Source organism: Balaenoptera acutorostrata, chromosome 15 (genome assembly GCF_949987535.1).
Source record: "Balaenoptera acutorostrata chromosome 15, mBalAcu1.1, whole genome shotgun sequence".
NCBI classification, from domain to species: Eukaryota; Metazoa; Chordata; class Mammalia; order Artiodactyla; family Balaenopteridae; genus Balaenoptera; species Balaenoptera acutorostrata.
The window spans coordinates 61,928,086-61,945,167 of record NC_080078.1 but is presented as its reverse complement, the minus strand read 5'-3'; the positions used below and the strand labels follow the sequence as shown (position 1 = coordinate 61,945,167).

General features: G+C 40.5%; 1 protein-coding gene across 2 annotated transcripts in view; it reads right to left on the bottom strand.

Annotated features, from left to right (window-relative positions):
- Positions 1-395: 395 nt before the first annotated feature.
- Positions 396-17,082, bottom strand: part of CSNK2A1 (casein kinase 2 alpha 1) — a 54,350-nt gene continuing 37,663 nt past the window's right edge. Inside the window, exons 6-13 of one of the 2 annotated variants that reach the window (XM_057529034.1) lie at positions 15,049-15,108; positions 13,479-13,562; positions 8,686-8,796; positions 7,676-7,777; positions 6,070-6,170; positions 5,089-5,237; positions 3,977-4,063; positions 396-1,775 (exon numbers count right to left, since the gene is read on the bottom strand). In XM_057529034.1, coding sequence (XP_057385017.1) covers positions 1,660-1,775; positions 3,977-4,063; positions 5,089-5,237; positions 6,070-6,170; positions 7,676-7,777; positions 8,686-8,796; positions 13,479-13,562; positions 15,049-15,108 — 810 coding nt within the window. In that variant the 3' untranslated portion in view covers positions 396-1,659. Of the gene's footprint in view, positions 1,776-3,244; positions 3,512-3,976; positions 4,064-5,088; positions 5,238-6,069; positions 6,171-7,675; positions 7,778-8,685; positions 8,797-13,478; positions 13,563-15,048; positions 15,109-17,082 lie in introns of those variants that run through there. The other variant, XM_057529035.1, reaches the window with a different exon arrangement.

Here is a 17,082-nt window from a genome sequence, read left to right as displayed (position 1 = left end):
AACAGGAGAAAATACAGAGCTGATGGTTTTGCTATTGTGCTTAAAAAACTAGGCTTCCTCAGTGAAGCACCTGATAAACTTAGGTGGCTGGATTACAGTGGAAAATCCACTTTACACACAAACACACAAAAACTGGCGACTTTTCCCATCCCCAATCCCTGCACTGCTGAGACACAAAATGAATTTATGGCAAAGGATCCTTAATCCCCAGAGACGCTTTGGCTTGTGGAGCTTTTTTAAGGCCTCTCTGCCTGCCCGGTACCATGGGTTGAACGAGGATTGTATAAAAATGGGGGCCTTGGGAAGCCTCCACGGTACAGGGCTGCAGGCCCCTCAGATGTGAACGTGAGCCACCCACCCAGCGAGACCTTTACACAGGGAACTTAAATCTAACCTTGATAAATAAAACCAAACGTTTATTTACACCAAAGAATTCCAACACTGGATCTTTCACATATGAAGGACAAAGTATTATATATATACACACAGCAAGGGGTGGCAGGGCTGTAACAAGAGAGTTTAGTTTTCCCACAATTACAGGTCTACCATTTCAGTTTCACTGGAGATAGTGGCTCTGCTCCTACCTCTCAGGTACATTTACAAGACTGAGGGGCAGGTCTTCTCAACGGATGGCATGTGAGGGAAGGGGAAGGTAGGAGGAAAAGAAGGTAGAAAGCTTAAAATAAAATGCAGTGGCCACATCTCTCATTAGCTCTTCAAGAGTTACTAGCATGAAACCAACATAGACAATGTTTTTTTCTTTTGTAAAAAGCAATAATTATACCCAGTAACTAACTGAATTCAAAAGGGCCAAGTCAAAGAAAACTGAAATAGATTTTGCCTTCCCCCTCCTACCAGCTATAGAGCATGTTGGGAGATGAATGGGGAAGAGGACCAAGGTAAGGAGCCTGGGAGGGACGGTATTAAAGTTTTAAACTGAACTGAAACTAAATTATAAGTGAGCTGGATTTAGGTTAGGTCAATAAGACATGATTCATACTGAACAGACGTTTTCAGGACCTGTCTGCACTTTGGGTAGATTTTCAGCATCTCACTGTAACTAAGACATATTTCCACTAGATTCACCAGTATAACCCCACTGAAGCACTTTTGGAGTAAAGTGATATAAGTGACTAGCAGTACACTGCTCTTATAGGTTGGGTCCTTCCTTCCTCCTTCCTTCCCACCTCCCTTCAAGAAGCTACATTTTTGTAATCTCTGGAGGAGAGCATGAAATACAAACCCCTCAAAGTGTGGGATGGTAGGGGAGCAATGGTGGGCATGGGAAGAAATCTCCACCCAAACGCAGCAGCCAGAATTGAGGCTGGTTTATCTTTGTTCTTTAGTGATGAGGAACTGAATTTGGAAGGGGAGAAAAAAATTTGTCCGTGAAATATTCCACCTGCAGATAATTTTTCAGGGAATCCCCTGAGTTATGAAAAGTTCGAGTTAAAAAAAAAGAGAAAAAAAAAAAGAAAAAAAAGAATATCAGCCTATTATAATTTTTTTTTTATGACTGAACTACTATAAATCCACAAGCAACGGTTCAGACACGGTGCTTCTGAAGTATTTCACCCCTCCCCGCCAGGCGCAAGCTGCATCAAGGGAGTAAGTGGACTCCCCAACCTCTGCTCAGGCATCAGGAGACAGAAGGGGCCATTACTGCTGAGCGCCAGCGGCAGCTGGAACAGGCATCCCGAGGGGGTTGGCAGCAGCAATCACTGGTGAGCCTGCCAGAGGTCCAAGGGGTGAAGGGGTTGGCACTGAAGAAATCCCTGAAAGACAACAGCTGACAGTGAGCTAGAGACACTAACCATGGAAATCTTAGTCACCAGTTTTTCAGAGCACCTATCGCAAAAGTGACACAAATTCTCATTTTATTAAAGGCCTCTCCTTAGATTTTTACAAAGTAAATCTAATTTTAAATTAAATCTTCACAAATGAAAATGACAAGCTCCAATAAATTTAGTAGACAGGTAAAGAAATCTAAGTTTGGAGAGTTTACGCAGTTTGTCCAAGGTGCATGGCTAGCAAGTGGCATCTATGCTTGGATTCCAACCCAAGCCTGTCTAGCGCAGCATGTCCAACCAAACTTTATGCTCTGTAATCTGTACTAACGTGATGGCCACTAGCCATATGTGACTAGTGAGCACTTGCAATGTGGCTAGTGTAGCTAAGCAACTGATTTTAAAATTTTATTTGATTTCAGTTACTTTAAATAGTCACATGTGGCTAGTCACTATGAACTGAGCAGTAGAAGGCTGGAGTCAAAGCTCATGCTCATGACCACATTCCCTAGTTAGCCAGCATTTTCAGTGCAGAAAGGATCATTTCTCATCTGTAAGCTAAAATAGTGTTTTAGGATTTACGTCCATTTAGTTTCTTCCACCCATGATCAGACTACCTGTTAGACTGCCCTCAATCAGCTAGTTCTTCACATTTTCAAAATGTTATATATTTTCTGAATAGCTAATATAGTTACATGACTCAAAAATAGCTGAAAAGAGTATACAGTGAGAATTCTGCCTTGCCCTGTCACTTGGCCAACTTACAGCACCACTTTTGGGGTGTATCCTTCCAGAAATATTTTATGCATATACTTAAATATAATTTTATAAAAATATGCATATAAGAATCACATATAAGAATGTGATTATATATTCTTGCCCATTCCTGGTCTTGGACATGGTCCTGCATCTTGCTTTCTTCATTTAACATTACTACTTTGGAGTTGAAACTAGACAAGAACACGAAACACTCATTCTTTTTTCTAGCCATATAGCATTCCACTGAATGGATGCCCTGTAATTCATTTTATCAGTTCCCTACTCTACACGGAGCTGTTTTTAATGTTCTTTGATTACAGATAAGGCTAGAATGAGTAACCCTGGACATATATCATTTTGCACGTTGGCATGATACCCAGAGGATAAACTCTAGAAGGCAGCTAGTTCTTTAAAAAAAGAATTCAGACAACAGCAATTCTTTGAGGGTGTCTGAGTAAGTGCCCTCATGATGACGAGTATATCCATGTGGATGCTGCCTACATATATAATTCTTAGGGGACAGGCCTATGGTTTCTTTTGGGTAATTGTGGTTTCTTCTGGGTAAAAACTCACTCTAAATCATAATGACTCAACAACATTAAAGATAATTTCATATAAACCATTATAATTTACTAGGCACACTGTAGTTGCTCTGGAAAAACTCAGAGAACCATTCTTTTTTTAATTAATTAATTTTATTTATTTTATTTTTGGCTGTGTTGGGTCTTTGTTGCTGCGCGCAGGCTTTTCTCTAGTTGCAGCAAGCGGGGGCTACTCTTCGTTACGGTGCGCAGGCTTCTCATTGCAGTGGCTTCTCTTGTTGCGGAGCACGGGCTCTAGGCGCACAGGCTTCAGTAGTTGTGGTTCGCGGGCTCTAGACTGCAGGCTCAGTAGTTGTGGCACACGGGCTTAGTTGCTCTGCAGCATGTGGGATCTTCCTGGACCAGGGCTCGAACCCATGTCCTCTGCATTGGCAGGCAGATTCTTAGCCACTGCACCACCAGGGAAGCCCGAGAACCATTCTTATACGCATATATACCCATGTACAAACCCCATCTCTACTCTCCCTCATTTTCTTAATCTTGTTTCTGAGGACAGCATCACCTACTGTCACTCTAACCTGTGAGATGAAAAGATCTCTTTACTCTTCGTGGCTTGTTGAGACTTTCAAGTCCCAAATAATTTCTGTGATTCTGGCCTAGAAGAGACTGTTGATACTCTTACTCAAGGCAGGGCCATTAAGGTATACCAGGTTTCAAAAGCATTCTGAAACCTGGTGGGGAGAGCCATACAGGTCAGTATGTCAATAAGGTAATCATTATAGAGAAGAGGGAAGGCCACAGAAATCAGGTCACAAAGAGGGAGCAAAATTAAGAATGATAACTGACTTCTATCTTTTTTTAAAAAAATAAATTTACCAATGAACTGACCTGACATCATACTGGCGCTGCTGACAGGCGTACTGCCCCCTGGCATGCTAGATGAGCCCATTCGAGCCTGGTCCTTCACAACAGTGTCTAGAAAAGAGACAAAAAGGTTAGATTCTGTTATGCTTGAAGGATTAAACTAATGGTCTGGGGCCTTAAAGCAGTCATCCTCATTCTTTACATTTTATTTATATTCCATATTATTCCCTTAGTAATAGAATTAAGGTGTCAACTGCCTTCACTATGAATTGAACAAGTAATACAAAATAGAACTATCCTTCCTGTCAAACTGTGGTAAAGGCCAACTACTAAACTAAATAGTAGGAAAAGGAGGTAATTATCCATAGTAGAGCTAATTTAAAACAAAACCAATCCTGTTAGAGTTTAATGACATAATACAATCTACCCTTACCCAGACAGAAATATATTATCAGAGTGAATTGGTTTTACTGCAGTTCACAGCTTGGTGCCAAATAGGCCAAAACTACAGGCTTGTGCAAATTAGTGCTATGACCACAGACTTCACTCTACATCTCCATCAGCCTTTCAGTCTGCTTCAGGTACAGGAGACTGAGCAAGAGTGTAATTGATTCACTAAAATACCATCCCACCACTCCCCAAGGAACAACCCAACACAGTGAGAATGGGGTGCAGCTAAGTGCATTTTCACTCATGACAGCAGTTAGCTATACTCACAAACCTAGGTCAAGGTGTTCATACAATAAGGTTTTCAAGGCTTTTTGGCTCTCTCCAACAAATGATTAACAAGAGACAGGACAGATATAGGGCTGTATGTTCTAATCCAACCACTCCAGACTAGCCACTGAGAAGAGTCACCCACACAGTAAGAGAAGCAATTTATTTAGGAGTGGTCATGAGTCAGGTACTCTGTTAGGTAAGAATCCTCTCAACAATCATGGTCCCCACTGAAGAAACCAAGGCTCATTGTGGGTGAAGTAACTTTGCAGCAAGCTAAGTACAGGAGGTTGGAATTCCAATTCTGTTCTGTAGGGCTCTGGGCCCAGAGCTTTCTTCACAGCATATATTCTCCCCTGCCTGGTACAATCTACTGGGCAGGCCTGCACAGGCTCTGTGGGCTGAACAGCTGGACTCACAGAAATAGGGGTGCTCCATGGCCTCTCTTGCGGTGAGCCGTGACTGGTGGTCGTACCGCAGCAGCTTGTCCAGGAAATCCAAGGCCTCAGGGCTGACAAGGTGCTGGTTTTCACTGTGGACAAAGCGTTCCCATCGCTTACGGGAATGTCTGCAGAGCCAAAAGGGGGAATGAGAAATGGACCAAGAGGCAGAGAAGCCCAACATTTCACTCCTACATTTTCCTTAGTGGCTAGGATTCCAGCCAACCACAAGAGAAATAAAAACTCAAGAGACTAGTCTTACACCGCTCTGCCGCTGCAGAGACAACAAAGCTAATTGGAGAGACTGGAAATAGCAGTGTTGCAGAAAAGAGAAATCTGGGTCCCCACAATTTTTTGAAACATAATTCAGGTTACTTTACAGGACTGAATGCTCCTGCACAGCTAGGAGGGTCAGGTGGCTGGGCTAAGGAGGCTTCCCTCCCCATCCCCCACACTCCCTTTCCTGGCATCTCTGCCACTTGGCCAGCAAAAGCCTTTGTATCAAGAAAGTCCACCTCTTCCTGTTAAGTGGTGAATGAGTTAGTATTGTGTCTAGTCACTATTTTTAGAGTCTGTTGTCTGCACATCAGTCTTGAAGCATGTACTTATTCTGTGACTATTTTTTTCTCTTAGAGACAATTCTGTCTTTTAGAAAAGCAAGCTGAATCAGGAGATTTTGATTTCTGACTCAACTGTAACCCTTCTACTAGACTCTACATAGTCAGGAATCTTCTGACTACAACCTCCACACTCAGAATCCTGTTTAAGTGAATCTGGGGAAATGGCCATTCAATCCAGTGCTTTTATCACAGGCCTGCCTATGCAGCATTCTGTAGCAGTGGACCAGAGATACCTCAGCAGTCTTGGCAAAGAGAACATAACTATTCTGGGGATCCAAAGTACCAGTTTACACCCAAACTGCTTAAGGCACAGATGCATAGATTTTATTTTGTGACTTACCTGCCTAAGATATCGTTAAAACGTGGATCTAATTCAATGTTGTATTTGTCAATATAGTCATATAAATCTTCTGTCCCCAGAACCTTGGCTATCCTCACCAACTAGGATTGAAGAAGACAAAACCCACACCAAAAGCATATTACACGATTAAATCAACAATTAACCAGGACTGAATTAACAGAACGGGATCATCATGGCTACAGGTATGAATGTTACACCCAATTTACTTCAAATTTTTTTGCACAACATGAATGGATTTCCACATAACGTTCCCTAAATTATTACTGATGTGAATGTATCAAACAGAAAAAGCAAACCACTTTATAACCTGCTTCCTTCCTTCTGGTGATGTCTTATTTTTCCCCCCTTACAACCCAGCTGAAGATGTCACTTCCTTTGGGAAGCTCCCCCCCAACCCCATATACTCAGACCACTCATTCCCATTACAACTGTCTTTTGTATCTTGTCTACACTTCTACTCTGACATTTACTACTGTAACTTACTTTCTTATATGTTTGGTTCCCTTACTAGATAGACTAAGAAGAACTTTTGAGATGAGGGGCTATTCTTTCTTTTTGTCTATATTCCTCGATTCTGCATGGCACCTGATAAAGAGTTGCTGATTTTAACTGAATTCACATGGTATTCTTCGACTCATATGAAAAATGGTCATCATATGTATATAACATTCTTGAAATGATAAAATTGTAGAAATGGAGATTACAACAGAGAAGCATGAAAGAGGGGGAGGGGAAGTTGGTGCAACTATAAAAGGGCAAATGAAGGATCCTTGAGGTGACAGAGATCTTCTGTATCTTGGTTGTATTGATATCAACATCCTGGTTGTGATACTGTACATAGTTTCGCAAGAAGTTATATTGGGGGAAACTGGATAAAAGGCACACCATATTTCTCTGTATTAATCATTACAACTTCACATGAGTTTACATTATCTCAAAATAAAGTTTAATTAAAAAAAAAAAAGTCATTGTGCTCAAACAAGGCAACAGTACCTTCCACAAGGCCCTAGAATCATTCCAAGTTCCCTTGAATGAAATGGCCCCTTGATCTACAAGGGGAAGTGCAGCTAGTATAAGAAGTACCATCTGTATTTCTACTGACATACATCAACTCAATCCGTATGACGAGACAAAAGGATCACAGAAATACCACATATAAACCAACATGTTGGAGAAAACATTCCTAACCCTAATGAAAGTTCACATTAGGAGAGTCTAAGGTAATATCCTATATTTTAAACTATTATTCTTTGAATTGTAAAATATTTCCTAAAACATGTATATACAAGTATATCTCACAATTAAACAAGCACTGCAAAGGAAAAACTCTAATTTCAAAAAGCTAAACCAATAGTTCCCAAGACACTAATCTGAGGATCAATGTCAGGTTGGCTGACAAGCCATTAACTAAAAATTATTCTAGGGTCCCACTCTCAGATTCTAACTTATTAATTTAATAGCTCTCAGGTGGGGGGGCCAGGCATCTGTATTTTAGCAAGATCCACTGCAGTTTCTAATGGGTAAGCAGATCTGGCCGTCACTAGGTAAGACCAGTAAATTTCCTAATAGGAACAACATATATCACCTGATCATAATTGTCATGTCCATGGAAAAATGGCTCCTTCCGGAAGATCATACTTGCCAGCATACAACCCAAGCTCCACATATCCAAACTATAATCATACATCTGCATTAAAGAAAATGTCGTCATCACACATGAAATGACAAGAATGAATCCTGTCACTTCAAATTTTTTTAGAAAAGCTTATTAAAAACAAACCACTCCACTGACTTGAAGTCCAAATACCAAAAACATGTTTTTCTTCTATGCATTCCCACCCTTGCTCCCCCACCCTCTCATTTTAAATCTGTACATACTATTTTGAATTACTTTCTTCACTTACATAAGAACACCCCAATTGTCAGCCTATGGAAACCTTTTAATGTGTATCATTTTTTTATTGCACGAATGCTTCAGAATTTAATCTTTAACTTCCCCTACAACAGGATAGTGTTCTGTTTTTCACCATTATAAATAATGTTGTAAAGAATATTTTTATGTATAAAATGTTTTTTGAACTCAGGGTTATATCCTCAAGACCCCAGAAAAGGAATTTCTAGGACAGAGTCTGAACTTTTTAAGGTATCTGATAATAACACCTGGGAGGACTGGGGCAGGAAAGGTATTCCCAAGGATTTTGTTTCCTTGAGAACAGTGCTTTCTTTTCTTTTTTGGTAGAGGGAAAGTCTTTATATCTAGGTATAATTTAAGGAGAACATTTTTTTTCAGTTTACTTTTAAGGTTGGTTAAATCTAGCTTACAATTCTCAAACTAGCTGTGTAATTTGATTAGAAAAAGTGTCTTTCTCTTCAGTTAGGATCAAACGCAGATCTATTCATATTCTACTGACATTATGACAATACAAACATAAGTTGTGGCAGATGAATTAAAGTGATTCATATTTTACATTCATATAAAAGGGATAGCCATGGATGTGCATAAATGGCCTACTCAAAAGTGCAAAATGACATTTTTTGCAAATTATGTGCGAAATAAACACAGGACCAAAATTTTATCTGCCCTCCTCTTCTCACCTGATAGTCTACAAGTAGCTCAGGACCTTTGAAATATCGGGAAGCAACTCGGACGTTATATTCTTGGCCAGGATGGTAAAACTCAGCCAAACCCCAGTCTATTAGCCGTAGCTGAAAGAAAAAGATAATAAATAATGAGTGACTTTATCTTTTAAGTTACCCCTCACACTGCCATTAGAGTACTTTTTTTTTTGGCTGCGCTGTGCAGCTTGTGGGATTTTAGTTCCCTGACCAGGGATTAAACCCGGGCCCTCGGCAGCGAGAGCGCAGGATCCTAACCACTGGACCACCAGGGAATTCCCTAGAGTAATCTTTTAAAAAATAACAGCCATGTCACTCTCTATTGAAACCCCTTCAGTGACCACCTATTGCATTTAGGATGAAAATAAAACTTCTTAGCTTGACATACAGGGTTCTCTCCAGGATCTAATTCCTTTGCTCTAGTGAGACTGACAGTTCCTGAAAAATACAATCTCATTTTGTGCTTCTGCAAATTTCTTTTTTTTTTTTTAGTGATTTTTTTAAACATCTTTATTGGAGTATAATTGCTTTACAATGGTGTGTTAGTTTCTGCTTTATAACAAAGTGAATCAGTTATACATATATATATGTCCCCATATCTCTTCCCTCTTGCGTCTTCCTCCCTCCCACCCTCCCTATCCCACCCCTCTAGGCGGTCACAAAGCACCGAGCTGATCTCCCTGTGCTATGTGGCTGCTTGCAAATTTCTTAAACTGCTCATGTGACTAGAATGTCTCCACTATTCAATCTAGACTCCTACTATGGTGAACACCTCATCTTTTGAGTTAAGTTAGCTCCTTTAATGAAGTCTTTTCTACTTATGCAAATAGAAGTAACTATTGTCTTTGATATGCGCCCCCGCCCAACCAACCTCAGATAAATTTCTTTAATAGAACCTACAGCTCTTTACTGAATATTTGTTTGCTACCTTTTAAAAAAATATGGACTGGGGACTTCCCTGGTGGCGCAGTGGTTAAGAATCTGCCTGCCAATGCAGGGGACATGGGTTCGATCCCTGGCCTGGGAAGATCCCACATGCCACGAAGCAACTAAGCCCGTGCGCCACAACTACTGAGCCTGCACTCTAGAGCCCTTGAGCCACAACTACTGAGCCCGTGAGCCACAACTACTGAGCCCGCATGCCACAGCTACTGAAACCCATGTGCCTAGAGCCCGTGCTCTGCAACGAGAGGTCACCGCAATGTGAAGCCACACACCACAATGAAGAGTAGCCCCCGCTTGCCACAACTAGAGGAAGCCCGCGCGTAACAACAAAGACCCAATGCAGACAAAAATAAATAAAATAAATTTATTAAAAAAAAAAGAAACTGAGTAAAGAAGGAAACGTTTAAAAAAAAAAAAAGGACTGTAAGGTCCTTGAGGGTAGGGACTGTTTTATTCACCTTTGCTAATTTTTAGAATTCAATGTAATGCCCAGTACACAGGAGAAAACCTAAAAATATTTACTGAGTGAATGCGGTAAGAGAAAAGCCACACAAAACAGCTCTTACCAAAATGTACCCTGAAAGTGGAAACAGTAGTAGCAACGACAAGAGGCAACCTTAGCAACTATACCCCAATTAAAAAAAAAAAAAAAGGAACCTTATTTGCCCTTCGTGTGCAAACCATGACCATGATTTGAAGTGTAAGTAGTAGGGTCTGAGTAATGCCTGACTGCTCCAGCACTGTCTCCAAAAATTCACTGTTAATTAGGTTCAGTGTCTTCTTTTAGTAAACAAAGGGAAATGTAACAAAAGGTACGGAAGAAAATACAACTTTTTATCATCTTTCTCTTCAACCTCTTAATATCAGTGCTCCAGAGCTGTCCCTGAGCTTTCTGTCTTATCAATAAGTATTCCCAGATGATTATTTCTGGTCTTGTGGCTTCACACACAATATCTCTGCTTTTCCCACCTATACTCTCTAGCCCACACATATCACCAGCCATCTCTCTGTGATCACCTAACAGACATCTCAAAACTAAACCTCTGATAATTCCCCACGAAACCTGTTTCTCCCACAGATTCCTCCTCCTCTGTTACCTTCCATTTATCCTGTCATTCAGGTCAAAAACTTTTCACTCTGGACTCTTGTCTCCCTTCCACCCCAAGTCTAATCTGTCAACAAATCCTGCTGGCTCTACCGTATTCTGACCATATCATCACATCCACTGCCATTGCTCTGGTCCATGCCATCACCAATCTCTGATTTACTGCAATAGCTGCTTTTCTTAACTGGTCTACCTTTCACTTTTACCCTCAATTCTCCACACAGGAACCAGAATGATCCTTTATGATTATAAATTCATAGGAATTTGGAGATGTTCTGTGTACCCTTCACCAGGTCCCCTGATGGTAATATCTTACGTAACTATAGCACAATATCAAAACCAGGAAACTGACAATTCAGAGACCTTCCTTTTTCAGCAGTTTTACATGCATAAGTGTGTATATAGTACTACACAATTTTATCACATGTGCAGCTTCATATAGCTTACACCACAAGATAAAGGACATCACCACAAATGTCCTTTGTGCTATACCTTCCTCTCACTTTCTAACCCCTGGTAACCTCTCTGTTTTCTAACTCTATCATTTTGAGAGTATTATAGAAATGGAACCATCAGTTTAGCTTTTTGAGACTGCTTTTTTTCACTCAGCATGAGACCCATCCAAGCTGTTTCATTATCAATAGTTCTTACTAATCAGTAACAATACTACATGGTATAGATACACCAGAGTTTGATGAATCATTTACGCACTGAAGGTTTTTGTGTGGACCTAAGTCTTTGTTTCTCTGGGATAAATGTCACTGCTGGATTGTTTATAGCTTTTTTTTTTTTTTTTTTTTTTAATGAGGATCTTGAATCAGATGCGTATGTTTTGATTGATTGATTGATTGATTGATTTTGGCTGTGTTGGGTCTTCGTTTCTGTGCGAGGGCTTTCTCCAGTTGTGGCAAGCGGGGGCCACTCTTCATCGCGATGCGCGGGCCTCTCACCGTCGCGGCCTCTCTCGTTGCGGAGCACAGGCTCCAGACGCGCAGGCTCAGCAGTTGTGGCTCACGGGCCCAGCCGCTCCGCGGCATGTGGGATCTTCCCAGGCCAGGGCTCGAACCCGTGTCCCCTGCATTAGCAGGCAGATTCTCAACCACTGCGCCACCAGGGAAGCCCTGTTTATAGCTTTTAAAGAAACTGACAAACTATAAAACAATAGTTTGACATTTTCCAAAATGAGTATGCCACTTGACATTCCCATCAGCAATGTATGAAAGATTGAGTTACCCTGCATCCTTGTCCGTATTTGGAACTGTCACTATTTTTTATTTTAGCTGTTCTAATACATACGTAGTGAACTTTTAAATACGCAAGTGAGAACTTACCAACCCTCTGCTCAAATCCTGCAAATCCCGTGTGTTCGGAGAAAAGGCCTGACAGTGATCTTCCAGGTTTTGCATGATCTGGTTCTATTTATCTCTCTGATCTCCTTTCCTTCCCCTCTTCTCCGTGTTCATTCTATCCCAGCTCTATCCTTGTGCTGTTCCAACACGCCAGGCACATTCTTGTCTCAGGGGTTTGCATCTGCTATATCCTCTTCCCGAGACTGCATGGTTGACTCCCTTCAAGTGTTCTCCAAAACGTCACCTTCCTAATGAAACCTTCTCCTTACCACCTTGTTTAAAACTGCAACACCCTCTGCCACTCCCTATTCCTGTTTTATTTTTTCTTCCACATCACTTTTAACTTTCTATCCTACCAGTCTCCCCCAGATGTGAGCTCCTATGGACAAGAATTTTTTTATCTATTTTTGTCTCACACATATATCCCCAGCCTCCAGAACAATACCTATTACATAGTGTGTGCTTAAAAGAATACTAACTGAATAAACAAATCACCTATATCCCCAAAGCCTACAACAGAGAGCCATCACTGCATAAAAGGTGGGCTTGGGTCACCTTAAAAAATAGAAATGTAACACTGTAGCTTTCATTAAAAGTACTTGTAGAGCTCAGGGGCCTCATGATACTTGCTAATAAGCAGCAGCATTTTCTGAATATTTCATCCATTTCACAACTGTACACACTTAATTCTCACAATAACCTAGTGGCATGCAAGACAAATATTACTTGTATACCCACTGTATAGGTTAAAAAAAAAAAAAAAAAAAAAAAAGAGGCAGATGAGGAGAAAGGCATTTCCCAAGAGAGTAGTTTTTCAATAAATAAGACTAGAAACCAGGTTCCCTGCCAAAACTAATGTTTTACCCACTATACTAATCTGTTTTCTTTTTGATAGGAATATGAATGAATGAATAATGTTTTAATCATTGTGATTTTTTAAAAAAAATTTTTATTCTAGTTGATTGACAATGTTGTGTTAATTTCTGCTGTAAAGAAAAGTGATTCAGTCATACATATATATACATTCTTTTCCATTAGGGTTTATCACAGGATATTGAATATAGTTTCCTGTGCTATAGAGTAGGACCCTGTTGTTTATCTATTCTAGAAACTCCCAGTCCATCCTTCCCCCAGCCCCCTCCCCCTTGGCATCCACAGTTTGTTCTCTGTGTCTGTGAGTCTGTTTCATAGATAAGTTCATTAATGTCATATTGTAGATTCCACACTGATTTGTTCATTCATTCATTCATCAAATATTTATTAAGTGCCTAACAGGTACCACGGACTATGACAGATGCTAGGAATAAAATCTTGAAGATGGGTTGTTAACTCTATCATGTTGATAAATAAGACTTGTCCATCTATCACTTTACCTTTCTGTGCTCATGATCAATCATGACATTATGGGGCTTTACATCTCTGTGCATAATCCCCATGCTGTGACAATAATCCAGGGCCTGTGGGAGGAACAGGTAAGAAAGGAAAGCGTTAGCTTGTATAAGAGCGATTTTTTAGTTAAAGTCCCTTACCTTTTCCTCCAGTTTTCCTTCTAGCCTCACAACACTCCTGAGAGTCAAAGTAAGGACAATCACTTCCGCAGGTATTTTTTAGAGACTTGTGCAAACCCATGCATGGCCTCTAAACTTCAAATCCTGTTCTTGCACAGTTGTTTCAACATCCTTTTTGTTAAAAAGACTCAAAGCGTACACCAATTACATGACTTCCAATTTCTCCCCCTTACCCAAAGCCTGGATTATTTTCACAAACACGAGCCCCTCAAAAGAAGAAAACTGATCTGTACTACAAACCTCGTATTCAAAGAACAGTAATTCTTTAGCAGCTAAGAGTCTGCAATAGAGGTCGGCAAACCACGGCCCATGGGCCAAATATGGCCTGCTACTTGTTTTTGTGAATGCTTAATTGGAACACAGCCACATCTATTTGTTTGCGTGTTGCCTGTGGCTGCTTTCATGCTACAACATCAGAGGTCAGTAGTGTGAGAAAGACCCTATGGCCCACAAAGCCAAAAATTTTACCATTTGTCCTTGTAAAGGAGTTTGCCAGCTCCTGGTTTATGACATCAAACCCAATTTGAAAACCATGTCCAATCTCAAACTAGTGAGTGGCATAACCTCTGGGGCTTGCTAATCCAGGCCTTCAAGTAAGCTGATGTCATTGGCCAAGTTCTTGTCCTTTCTGAAGGGCAACTTGGGTTCCTATGGTTCCCAGGGTTAGGCAAGCATATCCTTAACTTTCGGAAGTCCTGCTTGCCACAAGAATGCATGAGCCAATGGAAAGATCAAATATTTCTGCTGGCATAGCCTCTTCAGGGTACTTCTAAGGTTCAAATGCAGGCTTTATGTCAATCCTCATTTAGTAAGACACTAGCCAACTCTTAGCAATCTTCTTATCTATAAAGCTGATCTTCTGACTACCGGAAGCAATATATTTGGTGATCCCACTTCAGGAATCAAAGTTCATTCTAAATCACCAATCTCTAAGCACAGATTTACATAATCTTTAGGATAATGGCCCTTTGAGGGCTGAGTTAAAGTTTACTGTTTTACTTGTTCAATTTTAAGTGAAATAAAGTACACCAGAAGCCAGTACACCAGGAGTTATTTTTTTTTTTTTACAAGTTTTGACAATTTAACTGTAACTTTCGTAAGAGCAAGATAGAGATTACAAATATTTGTTAAGGAGTCCCACCTCTCTTCTAAATACCCCTTCTAAAGCATTATAAATTATATTCTTACTAGACCCTTATTCCATAACCTTTACATCAGCATAAGAATTCTGATGCTACTAATTTATTAAAAATTTATATAAACAGACCCCCAAACCCCATATTTTACAAAGTTATCCCACTGGCTTTTCTACAGTCATTTGGATTATTTAACAAAGGGGAGATCTAAAGATATTTAGTATTCAAGGTTCTCTTACCTTCAGAATCTCATACATGTAAAATCGAATATCATAGTCTGTTAACGTCTGGTACAATTGCTGTTAAAGAAAATGGAACATTTGAGCCATGAAATAGTACTGAAAGGAAGGAAATTTCTCATCCTCATTTGTAGTAATTCAAATCAAGACTGGGCTCATTTACCACTGTTCTAAGATCCGTCTGTTCACCAGTCTCTACTTCTCCAACATTAACACTAAAGAGATACTTTGGGTCTTTAACTCTATATATAAAAGTGAAGAATTACTTAAGTTCATATTGCTGAAGCTATAATCTACTTTTGGGAACATACCAATTTACATATGCAACATGCACTGATATACATTTGTAGTTTTTCATTTACCTCCAGATCTTCTCATAAAACACATGTGGGCAAACACATAGCCTCCTTAGTAGGAAATTCATTCACCTTTGGCCTACAGTTACAGGCACTGCAGATCACCAGTGGGTATGCAGATGGATTGCTGCCAAATCTGCTGAGCCAATTTAACAGAACTGTCCCAATTTGAAAGTAAACTCTGAACATGTCATGAAAGTAAACTCTGAACATGTCATGTATCTTTTCCAGTTTCTAAAGAGTTTCAGACTTAAAAAAAAAAAAAAGTACATATCATTAAATGGTCAGTGGTGTCCTCTGACAACATTTTCCTTGAAGTTATCATTCTGATTCTAAAACAATTCTTCTTCCTTTTTTCCTCCACTCAGCAAAAGAATTCACTCATTTATTGATACCTAACATTTCTTTTTTAAAATTTATGTATTTATTTATTTTTGGCTGCATTGGGTCTTCGTTGCTGTCGCAGGCTTTCTCTAGCTGCAGCAAGCGGGGGCTACTCTTCGCTGCAGTGCATGGGCTTCTCATTGCAGTGGCTTCTCTCGTTGCAGAGCACAGGCTCTAAGCACGCGGGCTTCAGTAGTTGTGGCACACGGGCTCAGTAGTTGTGGCTTGCTGGCTCTAGAGCACAAGCTCAGTAGTTGTGGCGTACGGGCTTAATTGCTCCGTGGCATGTGGGATCTTCCTGGACCAGGGCTCAAACCCGTGTCCCCTGCATTGGCAGGTGGATTCTTAACCACCACACCACCAGGGAAGTCCCATATACCTAATGATACTGGCCTGGTGCAAAGGCAAGTCAAATATCTTTACAAGTTAAAACCCAAGAGAGTGCCTACATTCTTCTGTTGTGCTGGAGTTGAGAATTGTTGAAATTGGCCAGAAGTCAGAGATATCTGTTGCAGAGGTTTGCGCTTCACCAGAATTTACACTACCCTTCCCCACCCATCTCTTTTTAAGATCTAGAACCCAAAGCTTCTGAGGAATCCTAAGGTATAAGCAAGCAGTCCTTGCTTTTATATATACACAATACATTTCTTCTTGAACTTTGTCATTTTAAAGAGAAATGCCCTAAGGCCGGATCCTGACTAAACATGAGCTGTTGCTTTCATTAAGTATGACATCACTGGAAACTGTCAAACGAATGGTAAACTGTCAAATGGTGAGAAATAAAAGTACTGGTCATTAGAAAGAGCACTAAACAAATAAAAAGCCAAAATACCAAGATATGGAAAGTGAGCACTGTTTGTACAAGAGTATGTCTATATTTAAATTTAGCACCGTAAGGGGACTTCCCTGGCGGTCCAGTGGTAAAGAATCCGCCTTCCAATGCAGGGGACATGGGTTCGATCCCTGGTAGGGGAACTAAGATCCCACATGCCTCAGGGCAACTAAGGCCGCATGCCGCAACTACTGAGCTCACGTGCCTCAACGAGAGAGCCCACGCACCCTGGAACCCGTGCGCCACAACTAGAGAGAAAACCCGCACGCCACCAACTAGAGAGAAGCCCATGTGCCTCAACGAAGATCCCGCATGCCACAACTAAGACCTGATGCAGCCGAAAGGAAATGAGGAAGGGAGGGAGGAAAGGAAAAAAAAATTAGCACTGTAAGGATGAAAAGCTCTTTTTAAGTAAGTTAGAAGGAAGCTCTTCTAACAGTAACATCCCTGAAAGACTTTCTA